Source organism: Melanostigma gelatinosum, assembly GCF_949748355.1.
Source record: "Melanostigma gelatinosum genome assembly, chromosome: 12".
NCBI lineage: Eukaryota > Metazoa > Chordata > Actinopteri > Perciformes > Zoarcidae > Melanostigma > Melanostigma gelatinosum.
In genome coordinates, this window is record NC_136645.1 from 11,931,311 (window position 1) to 11,946,357 (window position 15,047).

The 15,047-nt window shown below is 43.5% G+C and overlaps 1 protein-coding gene across 2 annotated transcripts; it reads right to left on the minus strand.

Moving 5' to 3' along the window:
- Positions 1-226: 226 nt before the first annotated feature.
- On the minus strand, positions 227-14,981 carry ccar1 (cell division cycle and apoptosis regulator 1). Of its 2 annotated transcripts, none has more exons than XM_079279716.1 (26): positions 14,965-14,981; positions 13,615-13,776; positions 13,254-13,429; positions 12,985-13,128; positions 12,097-12,129; positions 11,477-11,673; positions 11,155-11,281; positions 10,895-11,008; positions 10,082-10,271; positions 9,793-9,937; positions 9,532-9,687; positions 9,172-9,397; positions 8,749-8,862; positions 8,301-8,467; positions 7,211-7,421; positions 5,943-6,026; positions 5,586-5,774; positions 5,304-5,495; positions 4,928-5,149; positions 4,705-4,834; positions 4,317-4,405; positions 3,519-3,659; positions 3,289-3,409; positions 2,943-3,125; positions 2,272-2,477; positions 227-1,218 (listed from the first exon to the last, which is right to left on the minus strand). In XM_079279716.1, exons 2-26 carry the CDS (start codon positions 13,724-13,726, stop codon positions 1,138-1,140), a joined length of 3,750 nt encoding a protein of 1,249 aa, XP_079135842.1. In that variant the 5' UTR covers positions 13,727-13,776; positions 14,965-14,981; the 3' UTR covers positions 227-1,137. The 2 variants fall into 2 exon arrangements, with proteins under 2 accessions (XP_079135842.1, XP_079135841.1); XM_079279715.1 differs by having other exon boundaries at positions 9,532-9,711.
- Positions 14,982-15,047: the final 66 nt, after the last annotated feature.

A 15,047-nucleotide genomic window follows, 5' to 3' on the forward strand; every position in this document is an offset into this window, starting at 1 on the left:
TTCAACTTCTGTAAAACTTATTTAATTGTAAAACAACTATTTCCAGGATATGACCCAAATGTCCTCACAAGTGGCTTTTTCAATCAATCGAAATATGCTAATTTTTCATTGTGCTTTTCAGTTTTTTTGGTTCATTAATACACCGTGTTGGCAGCAGCTATTCTATCACAGCAGGAAAAGCAGGTCATAATATTACAGAAAAATGCAGACACAGTGTAGTGTTAAAATGGACCACTTTACTCTTTCACAACACATCCATAGAGCACATTTTCAATATCAAAAATAAAATTGCCTTCTTTGGAGCACATTCCATCGTAATTGCGTCTCTTTTCTAGAACAACCCAAACCAACGCACACGAGTTCAGAGATGGATTTGAAGACGTTTCATGTCTTTACAGCAAAGACTCCTTCAACAGAACACACATTGGTTGAGCTAATCTTTTGGCTCGTGTGTGGTTCTCTTTTCCAGACAACAAGACGGATGCTCGTCACCGTAAAACATGAAACAGTGCAGCAGTCGGTGGGTACAGTCAGGAGTTGCAGACAGCGAAAAAGGCCCAAGAGAAGCAGGAACCATGCATAGCCATGTGTGAAAAACCCCCAGCAGAGCCGGTTAAATCAGCCAAATAGAAGAACTACAAACTGAATGTGGTTATTGAACACAGTTGTGGTTTAATAGCGGATGTTACCCTTTTCCATCCAAAATTAGTGTCTTTTAAATATATATTTTCAATGAATTCTCTTGCACATAAATAGCCTCATTATTGCTCATTCGAAAAACAAACGTTTATGAAAAGTATAACTCACACAAACTGGCATTTAAGTCTATGACAAAGCGTTTTATCGGCCATAATGAAGCTAAAGCAACGGCAAAAAGAAATGTTAGCAACTGAACTTAACCGACTAGAATCTGAAGCTTTGCCGGAGTTCAAATGATTCTAGGTAAGAAAGGTAACTTCTCAGAAACAAATCTATTGCACACAGAAACAGAGTTCAAATCAACACTAGTTCATTAATGAACATGTACGTGGAAAACAGTAAATCCCCAAAAGAAAACAGTCAAATTATGCTTGTTTAGTGAATATTTACAGTTTTTAAGATAGTCAGTATTACAGCTTCATCCATCTTAAATGTCACTCATTCATTGGCGCCGTTTGTTTGAGATGTCCGGATGTGATCGCCGGTAACTTCATCACCAGACTCGTCTACTTCTTGATCCTGAGAAAGAAACGACAACGATCAGTGAACACGTCTCCTTTCTCACCTTCACGTTCGTCTGATGGCAGCAGAACTCGTCGCTCTCACGTCTGAATAACAACCGCTCACACTTCTCCATATCACTTTTAACACGGCACAAGTCGGAATTTAGAGGACTGCGGCAGTAGAGAGGTGAGCCATGCAGAGATGGAGTCTGAATGTCTTGCACCACTAAGACAGTGACGGCGTCCATCGCGTGTTCATCGGCAGGTTTCTGTAGCGGTCCCGGTAATATATCAAATGTTTGAGACCAAGAATATGACCACGAATACTGATGGATTGAATGTCTTTTAACTATTTCATTCAACTGGCAAAATATTATCAACACAAAAGGTAGATCTCCTGTTTAAGCATTTAAAATTAAGTTAAAAACAATTGAATTTCTAGTAATTCCCTCTCACACACTTTCAAAAGACACTTTATAAGACACATCCTTTTACTTCCGAATTTCAATTATGTGCTTTTATCAGTCCGCCTGTTTGTGGCAGTTCTCTTCTCAGATGTGCTGTATTCTAACGGATATGCTCTACAGATATGTTCGTATAAGTTGTTCAAACAGCGTTTGTAACGCGTCTGTTGTCATTTTTGAGCTAGTTTATAGTTTAACATCATGTGTTGAAAGCAGTTCTGACCCTGCAGACAGCTGCTGCACTGCACTGCAGAATTGTACACCAGAGCCCTCTGCTGGACAAACTCCGTCATTACAACAGTTTAAAAACGCCCCAAGCAGCTATTTCAGTCGTTATATAAACCAATACTCATATATCTGTGATCGGCTAATATTGGCCAATAAAAATATCTAATATTTCAATCATCATCTCTTCTGCGCAATATCAAATTGCATGAACTAGGCAACGCTGAAAAAGAGCGGGAGAGCAGAAAACACTCCTCTTCCGTGGAACCACCATTTCATAACTATCCGCTGTCGTCCCTCTTGCGCATAAACATCACACACAGCTGCTTCTGTAAACGTCTGCATAACGCCACACAGAGCTTGAACTTTCAATGCCGCACCTTTTTCATCACTGCCAGCAGCTCTTTGACGGTGGACGTCAAGGTGTCGGAGGTCTTGCTAATCTGGTCGAGGTAGATGTTCTTCTGCTTGTCGGCGGACTTTAGAGTCTGCTCCGTGTGGCTCAGAGTGCCCTTCACCTCCTCCAGCTCCTTGGACAAGGCCTTGTTGCTTTGCTCCACCTGAGCTTTGACCTTCGCGTCTTCATCTGGATTGAGACACAACACAGTTAGAACGACGACGGGTCAACGATTAAACTTAGGAATCTCACATTTATACATTCAATGTGAAAATAAATGTTTAAGTAAAGCCGGCCAGAGATGATTCCTTTCAGAAACCAAAAGGTTTAGTCAGAATGTCCCGTGTGTGTCGGCCTCACAGAAAGCCTCCTTATGTTTATCATCACAACCTGCTATTGTAACCAGACTACCACAGACAAGTTGACGAGGATTACAATCAAACCGGTCTGAGCTGGTATTTTGTATGTGGCATTTGTGAGTCATGTGCCAGTCCACATTTCAGAATTCACAGAAGGAAGAAGACTGAAGGAAGTGAGACTGGGCGTCTTTGTAGCAAAGCTCAAATTGACTAGATCATTGTCCAGAGGGACTTCTGACAGAGTGTAGCCTGCAACTCATTTCCATACACAGTAGAATACAATTCCAAATCATACCCATTTTGGCATCCTGCACCATGAGCTTCTGTTCGATTTCCTCTCTTGCTTTCTCGCTCTTCTCCAGTTTCTGCATGATGCTGCCAATGTCCACCATGGCTCCGTTATACACGATCAGATTTCCAGACTCGCTGGCCTCAGACGGCGCACAAGCTTTAGGAGCAGGAAGTAGTCCTCGGTTACCTGACAGACGGAGAAGAGAACTTCATAAAAAGGAAAGAGCTCTCCACAGCAGCCCTTCACTGTAGGGTAAGCTGTAGCTTAATGTTATGACACGCTCAATGTCTTTATAGCTTTCAAAATTCAGCATATTTAATGGTATTAAAACAGTGATAGACGCACTCACCTGTGAGGTTTTCAATCTGAGCTTCATTAAAGAAAGGAATCGGTTCATCCTTCCCTCGGTCTGTCAGTTTACGGTAGTAACACGACTCTCTGACCACCGGCTTGTTCAACAGCTTCTTTATCTGCAAACGGATGCGACAGGCAGTCAGTGGATGAGACTAGAGATGAAGTATCAGCGATGCACAGATCCAGAAACAGAGCGTAACAGCAGTCATGTCTGTGTGAGATCACCTGAGCACGAGAAAGGTGCAGTCCCAGTGTGTACAGGATCTCCTCCAGGTCTCTCTCCAGCAAGTAGCCACAGTGGCTCTGGTCAAAGTAGACAAACGCCATCAGCAGCTCCCTGTTGTGTGTGACCATCTGCTTCTTCTCCTGATGGAACGACGACAACATTTATACCAACAAGCATGACTACGCTACATCAACGTCTTTCTCATATGCCTAAATCAAAAGATATGTTCATAATTAACCATTTAACCGGATTTAGGAATTTTGACAGATTAATGCTCTCAGTTAAAGAGTGAAAAGAAAGCAGAGCAAACCTCAGAGGAGTGGCAGCCCACCGTAAGTGAGCCTGAGACCACAGACTGAATACGAGAAACATTTAAATATCCAAAGTAAGAAAGCTATGTTTTTCTCCTCTTCAGGCCTCAGAAACTGTGGAAGCGTTATCCATCACAGGTTCAGCGTGGTGCATGATTCATCATTGGCCACCTGGTATTAAGTGAGACATGTGGGGTCATTTTCTCACAGACTTCCATACAACCAGAGGAGTCTGGCTGCATGCGTTCACGACAATGCACGCAACAGACAAATGAACCATGGAACCAGTTTCCTGTTTTACACATAAACTGCAGCTGGCAATAAATGATGGATTTAACCTTTTTGTGCATCCGGTTATTGTTGCAACCACAGCACCCCTGCATGCAAGGCACAAACTAATCCTAAACCGTTCATGAAGGGTCAGCCATCGGCCAAAAATAAAAAGATGAACTTGCATCCATATACAACATTAACCAACAGACCAACCTTGTCTTTAGAGGACCTCTCTTTTGACGACTTGCGGTCGTCCTTACGGTCTTTCCTGTCTCGGTCATTGGAGTCGTCGTCATCCTTGTCTGAGGAATTCCAAGAGAAATCTCAAGTTGGAAAGTGGTTCAACGACGTTGAACAAGCGGCAATACAACTTGTGATTTACTGTTACGCTGTGTGTTTAAGAAGTGTGGCTGTGAATACAAGAAACATTGAAATGTCCAAAATAAGAAAGCTACGTTTTTCTCCGCTTACGGCCTCAGAAAATGTGGAAGCGTTATCCATCACAGGTTCAGCGTGGTGCATGAATCATCATTGGCCACCTCATATTGTGGGAAACTTTTAAATGATTGATTGAGTTGTGTTTAAAGACATTGAGCAGTACCATCGTCATCGTCATCCTCTGCATCTTCAGCCTCCATGGGGTCGTACTCTTCAGCATTGGCCGTGCTGCAATCATCTTCGTTCTCCTCTTCATCTCGAGACGACTCCTTCTTCACAGCCTTTTCATCGCACTGAAAACACAAGTCGTACAACTGCATTAAAACTCACATCGTCTGTGGGGCAAATGACAGGCCGAGAAGACCAGATAGGTTTGAGAGGCTTGCCTTCTTCTTCTCCTCCTCATCCTCTTTAGTCTTCTTCACGGCTGGTTCTTCAGTCTCCTCCTCTTTTTCCTTCTTTATTTCACGCTTCTCCATCTCCTTCTTGACTTTCTTCTCCTTCTCCTTCTTATCCTCTTTGGTAGGAAAAGCAGCCAGGACTTTATATATGCGGAAGCCAAAATCTCTCTGAAGCATCTCGTTAAACAGCTCCGCGAATAAGGACACCTGGACAGAAACAGAGGGCAGTTTATGATCAACCGTAGGAGAAAAAAGGTCACATTCAGCAGGTTTTCACACATCTTTATCTATTGCACACGTACACTATCGACTTCTTTCATCGTCTCGAACACAGCATGAACATGTGACCAGTAATTCTCACCTCAAAAGAGTGCTCCTTGTTGTCTTCCAGTCTGTAGTCTAACAGCACACTCAGGGACATCACACTGCAATCAAACTTGCCGTTCTTGGCGGCCCAGTTTGGGTGCACGATGATGGTGGGCTCATCGGGGAGGACGTAGCGCCTTTCTCTCCGCTGGCGCTCGAGCTCCTCCAGCCTCTTCTTCTCCTCCTCCTAACAGAGAAGAACACTCCAGTTAGAAGAGCGCTTCAAACTTATTTTAGACAGCCAAAAATATAAGTTATCAAATATAATCCGATGTACCTCTCTGTCTTCCTCGGTGCGGGATGGCTGCTCTTCCTCAGCAGCCTTTACCTCCGGTTTTTCTGGCTCCTTGGACTCCTCCACCTGCTCCTCCACCTTCAGCTGCTTGGTGAGACGGGCGATCAGCTGCGACTTTAACCCCTTAGAGCTCAGAGAGCGACAATCAAGCTCTTTGCGCAGGTCATTTACCTACAAGGGGAGAAATCAAGGACATGGGAGGTGCACGTTTAACCTCGGGAGCAGAAGTAATCACAACATGCACAATATATAAGAATTAGCATTTGCAAAAAAGGTCCAAAGATAGTTCTAATAAGTTCATTCCGCTGTCAGTGCTGAGGCTTTCTCCTTGAATCTTACCTTCATTGATTTCGGGTCAAGTTTAGCCCAGTGAGTGGGAACACTAACGTTCTTTGATTCTTCGTCATACTTCTCCTCTTCCTCCTGGACGGGAAATCATAAAGATAGACAGGCAGAGAGACAGAAGGAGGTGGGAGAGCAAAGCGTCAGTACACTGCTTGTGGCCTGAGTGAGCTTTAAAGTTGATCCGTGCAAGAATCAAGGTCACATCTGTCTCTCATTGTCTCGTCCTAGTGAGCTCTCGACTGTGTTTAAGACCACTGCTACTGAAGCGTACACAGGGAAGCCCTCTAGCGCTTATAAAAACAAACAGAAATGCCCTCCAGCAGCCAATCAATCAATCTGTGGAACACAAAAAAAGGTAAAAAATCAATGAGAGGCGTGTCCAAAAGGAGTGTCGGTACATCAGGTGAACTGAAGCTGGCCTCCAAACGGAGTGAGGATAGGGCGGCCCTACCATGGTCTATGACTGGGGTACTGGTCGTTTATGGGGTTTATACACCTACGTCAGATAGGAGCCATCTGTCCAACCAACTGCCCTGGAAAAACCAAAGTCTACATATAGTCCAAATGAGAAAAGCCAACAAGAACAGACAGAACAGGACTTTAGGGAGGTTCTCTTTTCCAAGTCAGACAATATCAAATTGATGTAGAAAATCATATTAAAAAAAACACACATTTCTACAACAAACACGATATTTACACACAACTGACTCCACAGATTCCAGCGTAGAGAAACATTTTAGATCCCAGCGTCAGAAAATCATAACTGGCTCAAATTTGAGGAACTATTTCAGGATGATTGCTAAACCAATTTGGCAAACACCCACATTCAAAGCAGGTTACGCAAATATTGTTTTGAATAATGCACAACTAAATTACCAGTAGCATGGAGGATTATACCCAGATCAGCACCCAATTATGGAGGCGTTTGAGAAGCTGGAAGCTGTTTTATCAGTTGTGATCGGGGGCCTACACAACACGACCTAGTCTCACTGCTTCCACTGTATGTGTCTGCTGGATGTGAGGGAAGGTGGATGTGCTGATGGAGGAATGGAGGAGTTGGAGCAGAGGAGAAGGGACAGGTGGAGGAGTAAACAGAAGACGCCTAGGTGAGGTTTGGTGGAACAATAATCTGCCTGTGCGTGTCTGCGTGAATGGTGAGGTGTGCATTGTGTCTGATGTGTAATCTGTTTTAGTTTTTTTGTAATTCCTGTGCCTTCCTGTGAGAAGCGAAAATGAGAAGAGAGGGATTAGCGGTTCAGTGCCTGTTCTCCATCCGCCTCCTTTCGCTCGGCCGACAGCTTCTCAGCCAGCTGCTCCCGAAGTCGCCGGGACAGCACCTCCCACTCTGAGCGGGTAGGAAGACAATGCCAAACATCCGGAAGAAACAAAACCACTGTCTCCACATGAGCAGGGACTGTCCGCCCCTTGTGTGTCTCCTCCGGCCGATGATAGCGAATCTCTGCAAAGCGATACCTGTCGCAAAGGAAGAAGGTGCATTGGAAAGAAACATTTTGGTCAGGGCACAGTATAAAAGGCAAGCCTTGCTACGGCGAGCCTTCTACAGCTACTCCCTCCCATGAGCTCACTGAATGATTGTACACATCATTACAGCGCGCCGTCTCCCACACAACACAGTACAGACACATGGACCCAGTCTGCAGCGCTCCAACTCTTGTCACAGGTTACGGCAGCCATTTTGAGAAAGTTGACAGACAATCACATGAAATAAATCACACCCCCCCCCCCCCCCCAAAAATTCATCCCAATTATAGCTTCAGCCAATTATGGATGAGTTCTGAATTTAACCTTGGATACACTTAACGCACTACATTAGGGCGGTGCAAAGAGAGACAGAATCAACAGGACAGTGAAAGCCAGTTAAATATGTAAGATATTTAACAGGAAGAACAGAAAAATTAATTTAAAAATGAGACGGCGTAATGGTAGTGTCTTCTGGTCCAGGCTACTGCTTCCAGCCACAGTCCATGCGTTTGGTTTTTCATCACAATGAAATATGCATTTACTGTATATGTGTAAAGAGTGAGACAGAGAGAGGGCCAAGATGACAACACACACAAAGCCAAAAGGAACACCGCACAACACAACAAATAATAAAGTAAATAATAAGCAGCAAATTAACAATACATTAATCATTAATATATAAAAAAAAAAGGAAACACAAAGATATCACAGCATCAACATGTCCAGGATGACATTTTGTATAGAAGTAGTCAAATTAAGCAGCATATTATAGTTACTCAATTTGGGGTTTTAGTACCGGTTGTTAGGTTTAAACAGAAACAATCAATGAGAAAAACAAATATTGATATAATATAGAATAACGGCTCTTACCACTGAGTGCACAGACTAAGATCTATGCCTGTGAGCGCCTTGCAACAGCGTATGGCTGTCTTTATAAGAACCGAGGGATCCTTCTCTGGGTCCGCTCCGTCCAGAGAGGGAGACCAGTGACCGCCGATGGCCATGGCCTCGTCTTTACCTCTCATTCCCACCAAAAACTAAAGGAGAAAGACAGATGGGCACAAAGGAGAGCCACACAGTAGAATCGGTTAGATGGAAATAGGGAATGACAGTATGGATGACGGGTGTGGTGGTTGGAAATAGCAAAAAAAAGGGTCAGCGGCATGTCCAAATAATCACACCTCTGAGGATCCACAACCAACAACAACACATACGGGAGCCAACGTCAGTTAGGACGCGTCCACATTCTGAGTACTCGGCATTGGAAAGGGTCATTACATCATGTGCCTGGCACAAGCATGGAACATGTGTGCTGTACCTTGACGAGTCTAGCAGGATGTTGGAAGGAATCTTTGACTTCCTGGGTGTCCTCTGCCAGAGCACAGGACTTGTGATAGAGCTCCTCTAGACTGGGGTTAGCCAGCAGCATCACCTGCATTATGAAGAGACCACATTAGTTATTATGAAATCAAACCCTATTTTGATTACATTTTTCCCCCCCAATCGCCATTCAGTGTAATCTTTACACTGTATCGTATCAGAGCTGTAGAATCGGTATGCAACATTTTTTCCTACAGATTGTTCATTAAAAAAAGTGACACGATACACATAGCACGGTGATCTGTCTCAGATCAATCAATTGGCGTGAAAACACTGATGGCAACAGTCCCACTGGCCTCCGCATCTTACCGAATATGAAACACACACACTGGTGCCATGTGTTTGTCATTGGCAGCCATACCTTAGCACTGTAGGTGTGGTTGGCATCAGGAGGGTCCAGCACAGCTGTATTCTTGACTAGAGGATCCACCTCCTTGTGTAAGATGTGGAAGTTGCAGGCGTTGTTTAACTGGAAGGGTCTCGTCAGAGGGAAGGCATCCACCCAGGTGAAGACGGCATTAAAGAAGTCGCTGGGAATGTAGAGGCTCTGATAGCGCCTTCTCAGCTCCATCATGTCACAGCTAGAGCTGGAGAACCCACAGAGAACCGTTAGGACCAGTGGACTATCACACCACTGACGTGTTGACATCTGGTACAACACTTCAGTGATCAATTTCAGAGAAAAACTGACAGCATGAAACACTGAAAAGATTACGCTCACCCATCTAAGCTGAACTTGGAGAACTGGACGGTGTAGCGAGGAACCACCCTGCGAGGCCGCCGAGGTGAGCGGTCCCGTCTGGGAGAGCGGTCTCTGGATCGTTTGCGTGTGGGCGAGCGTTCTCTTGACCGTCTGCGCTCACGGTCTCTGTCCCGACTGAAGAATTGATGAGTAAACACACTAAGATGAATAACTTATGCTGAAGGCATATTTTAGAGACAAATATTTGATTATCTGAAGTGATATCGATCAGCATCTCACCTGCGTTCCTCTTTAGTCCTAAGGATGAGCTCTGGTCCTCGGTCATTGCGACTGGGGAAGCGAGGCGGAGGCTCGATTCGTCGTACAGGCTGCGGCTGTGGCATGAGCCTCACTGGGGGCTGAAGCAGACCCCCTGGAAACACATCTAGAGACCAGGAGATAACGCTGGTTTAATCACTTTCCATAGCTTTGATTAGCTGTGCCAAAACAGTTGCAAAGACACTGCCGTTTGACTGACTGCTTCATATCCAATACTAGATCAATTCTATCTTCCTGAAGAGTATTTCACCTTTGGGTGGAGGCTGTGGTAGCAGAGGCTGAGGAGGGTTTTGGAGGAGAGGGACCAGAGAGGCAGCAGACAGCTGGGCCTGCAGGAGGGAAGGAGGGGGAGGCTGGTTTGGAACACTGAATGTTGGGGGAGGTAGCGACTGCATCATGGGGGGTGCTACCTTCATCATGTTAGGAGGCTGAGGCTGGCTCTAGAAAAAGGAGACAAGAAAAAAAAAAGGAGAGGTGAGCAGAAGTCAGACGCAAAACAATTTTCACTTAAAGTGCCAATGACAACAAATACTGTAGAAAATGTTCACTGGCTGCTTGAAAGAAAATAATTCAGATATGGAATCAGGCACTCTGGCTGAAGAACTGGTGGAACCAAAAGGCCACACTGCCCCCACATTCATAAATATTAACTCAAATACCATGACAATTACATATTTCACACTGATTCAATTGGTACTGATTTGAGGGGTACTTCAAACCAAAACTCTATCCAAAGATTACTATAATCCAACACAACCTCTTAATATATATTTTTCTGTCATCCGCATTATCCCCTGTCAGATTTACTGATTTAAACATTAAGAAGTATGAGCTGTGAGGTGACTTAATGTTCCTTAGAATAAAGAAATGTATTGTTAAACCACTACAAAATTGTGGTTCTATCCGTTTGGCAATGACAGCAAACTAAAAGAAGAAGAAGCAAAAACTGCAGTTAAGAATAGATGCAACTATAGTTTAACAGGAACAGGTTAAGCAAGTCAAAGACAGACACCGAGTACGGAGAAGGACCAACAAAGTGTGTGATTCAGGGATAGGCGGTTACATTTAGTCTGTTGTCCAAAGCGGAGTGCATGTCTGAGTAGCGCAGCTGCATCCCTGGCTCAGCGTAAAGGCTGCCAAGCTGTGGAGGAGCTTGAGGTAAAGGCTGCTGCTGATGCTAGGAGGGGTTGAGAACACAACAGTCAATTAAAAACAGACAGGTACATATATATTACATATAAACACATAAACACATATATTCAGACCATCTTCACACTAAGCCCGATGAATCAAGAATCAAGTTCAACCTCTGAGTTCTCTCACCGACTGGTTCGATAGCTGAGGTAAGGTCTGGATGCGCTGGGCGTTCCACTTGAAGGGCATGTTGGGGTTGTACACAGCTTCCACTAGGACCCTGTCACCCACCTGAGGAGTCTTCCCCTTTACAGCACTAAAAAGACACAAAAACAAAGCATTACGACATCTCTATAAGTCAAACCACCTCAGAGTCAAAGGAGGCGTGGGTATCTTTAGAAACGGTCTGCCAAATAACAGGTATTGACAAAGGCATAAGAAAAAGGCAGTGTCAAAGTAATGCGTACAATAAAGAAAGGCATTTAATATATCGTTCCACCAACACTCTTACCTGAGCTGAAAGAAGACATCTTCATCTACAAAGCCAAATGTGTCATGGAGCTTGTTGACGACGCCAGTGAAGACTCGCTGCTTCTGTGGCTGCGTCTGCTGTTGATGACTTGAGCGTGGTGTTGGGTAGGACACGGTGATCTGGGCGGTCTGCTGGGGGTTGGACAAACTTAGGCTGGTAGGCAAGGAGATGGGGGGCTGAGGTAAAAGACAGAAGGAACCAAAAAAAACTGCTGCTATGAATGCACTTTGGTTGCATGTGAATCAGTAAATACCGTGACAGACATTTTGATAGCAAATCAAAACCATGAAGAAAACTGCAAGATAATCATCACGATTCAAAAAAGCTAAAATGCTTTGATCTGGTCTGCTGTGGAGATGTTTAAAATGCCCGAGATGTAAACAGATTTTAAACTAATCTCGGTGTGTTGTTTTTATCTTCTACACTTTCCCTATCGCTCAATGCATGCTGGGATAGACTTCATTCCCATGATATGTATGTATAAATGGATATACAAATATATATCGATGAGATCGAGATATATATATATATATATATATATATATATATATATATATATATATATATATATATATGGCAAATGTGTTTTTGCACATTACCTGAGAAAGAAGTGCCTGTTGAGGCTGGGGAAGCTGTGAATAAAAAGAAAACACCAAGAGTAAACATTTTGTTGACTTGATATTATAGATTTTCCCACATTGTAATAGCACAGTCTCATCACAGTTCTGTATAGCCCATGGTTGATGTGGACATGATATATTAAGTGCTATGTATACGCAGTCGTTTCAAATGATCCAGCACATTCCCATGATCTGCCTCAGGATGACTGGCTATGTTAAGAAATCTGAAGAATAAAATGAAGGGATCTCATAGACTACTCAGACGTATACTGTTGCCTCTTATTCAAACACGCGCGCAAACACACACCTCCCCCCCCCCACGTAACTCAATCTAATTGTAATCTAAACTCCCGGACTCTTATTTCATTACCTACGTCCCTGTAACGCTTTATGTTATTGCCTGTATGTCTGTCTTTGTGTCTGTTTTCCATGTTTATGTCACTATATGTATTTATTTTTTTGTCACATTGATTCACCAATAAAAAAGCAATATAAAGAAATAAAGCTCAAGGAAAAGATAGATTCCAGAAGTCAATTTAAAGAAGTGCAAAGGGATTTTACCTACAGACAGATCAAAGCTTAGGGCATTTTTTATTGACTGCTCTATGACCTAACCTGCAATTATTTCCCCAACACTTAAATGACCAGTGTGTAGAATTTAGCAGCATCTTGTGGTGAGGTTTCAAATTGCAACCAAATTAATTCCACTTCGCTCATACCTCCTTTTCAACTACGACGGCCATGTAAAAAAATGTCCATGTCATTTATGTTGTCTCGTCTAAACCAACCAACATATATTATCCAAGGCAAGTATGAGCAGAGGAATTTCCAAAATGAAACAAAGCAAAATCAGCCCATTTTTTTCACCTGATGAGGTACATTGTACAGTTGCTGTGGAGGGGGTTGCTGCTGTTGCTGCTGCTGTTGTTGTTGCTGTTGTTGTTGTTGTTGTTGTTGTTGTTGTTGCTGCTGCTGCTGCTGATACTGCTGGAGGGCTGTATTGAGCTGAGACTATATACGTTACAAAGAACATTGGACAGATAATGGTTTATTACAATGAAGAACAGCTTTAGATGTGACCACGGCCTGGAGCATAGATTGCTGAGTGTGCATAGGACTGCATCGCTGTGACTGACCTGCTGTAGTGCGGCTGCGGCAGCTGCTGCAGCCTGCTGCTGCAAGGCAGCAGTTTGCTGAGACAGCTGATAGTTTGCAGCAGATTGGTTACTGAGAGAGGCTGCAGCCATGGCTGACTGTTGAGAGTAAACAGATGGGGATGCACCCAGAAGAGATGGCTGCTGCACACCAAGAGCTGCAAACAGGTAAAACAAGTCCCTAGATTCAGAGAGGTGTGGAAAATCACAATGAATGGGCAAGGTTGGTGTAGAAATTAGATGGGGCAAATAACTACATATAATCAAAAGATGACATTAAATATTTGTATAACCGTGAGGGAGGGGATTAAACTGCCCAGACCCTCTGGTTTGCTACACTCACAATGCAGGCTATTGAGGTCAAGGGACGGTCCTGAGTGGCCCGGCTGGGACACCACTGTGGCAGCAAATTGAGTCGCCCACGGCGGGTTCTTCTGTCCCCCGAACTGGGCCATGACTCACTCACGTTAAGGGCAGTCTCTCTTCACCAGGCCAATGCTTGTCACTAGAACCATAACCAAGAAAGAAAAAAAAACATAAAATTAGGCACATTAGCAGGAAGACAAATAGATAACATGGGTAAAAGGAATCTTGATGTTTGTGTGAACCCAAATGAAAGTAATACAGTGAAATACATTTGGGGTATCAAAGATGACACGGTTGTGTTTAATTGACAAACTTGAAACTGTATCCCCATTAATCAGTGCAAAATTAAAAGTACATGAATCCCAAGCAGCTAATTTGGATTGCCCATAAACTGCCACAGTTTACTTTGCAATGCAGTAACTTGTTGTACAGAGAGACGTGTGCATTAGCAGACAAAGAAGACAGCAAAGCAACAATGGGCTCGAAAACAACGTTCAATGTAGTACCATAGCTTGATGAGAAGCGTTGGACAAAAACATAACATGTTCCATTACGTATGAACGAAACGTCTATTGTGTTGTTTACGCCGACTGGACGAGCCACAACATCTAACTAACGTTATAGATGGTCTTTAGTAAAGGTCATTACGGTACCCGTTAGAGTATTGAGTCCCTATGATTGTTCAACAATATGTTAACGATATTAGCATGACACGAAATAAGCAATTAAAAGGGAGCGATGTGACGTTGTTCGTATCCCGAGAAGACAAATTATTTATTCGAAGCACACGTACTATCAAAACATGTTAACGGTAAGCTTGATTTCAGCAATGCTCCGTAGATTAGTAACTGCTTACTCAGCAACATCGACAGGCTCAACAGCAGTGTGGCTAACGTTAGCAGCTTTAACTGACAGTGGGCTAGCTCAGGCAGCTAGCAAGTTAACATATGCGTCTGTCTACCGGCCATTGTAGTTACTGTTGTGGTAAACTAATTCGCCTTTTATCTAAGGTAACGTGTATTTATTATGACTTGGTCAACATATTTGCATTAAAGCGCTGTACGACAGATAAAACACTGGTAGCTATACATAGCTTGCTAACGCTTAGCATTAGGACGTTGTTAGCGTTGTTGCTAGATTAGCCTCGTGCTGGATTTGTTTTCCAAAGCGAGGCCCGAAGTAACGTTCGCCGTCTGTCAGTGTTTTAAAAACAATTAAGAAAATACAGCAAATATATTAAACTCTATCAAAAATTGTACTTTAAATGTCCACAATAACTAACGTATTAAAGTTTTTTATTAAAACATTGTCAACAGAGCTTGCTTACCGCTGTCCTGGCCAATGTAGACGTGAAGTGCGCATGCGCGGGGTAGATAAACTACTGTTCTCGACTGCGAGATTTAGTTCGTT

What these genes read in the sequence shown, in the direction of transcription:
- ccar1 (XM_079279715.1), bottom strand. Translation starts at nt 13,726, where the DNA reads ATGGCCCAGTTCGGGGGACAGAAGAACCCGCCGTGGGCGACTCAATTT. An exon ending in CTTTGGACAACAGACTAAAT is followed by an intron (nt 10,272 to 10,894) that starts GTAACCGCCTAT and finishes TCCTTTTTCTAG; the next exon opens with AGCCAGCCTCAGCCTCCTAA. An exon ending in AGAGGATGACGATGACGATG is followed by an intron (nt 4,406 to 4,704) that starts GTACTGCTCAAT and finishes GGAATTCCTCAG; the next exon opens with ACAAGGATGACGACGACTCC.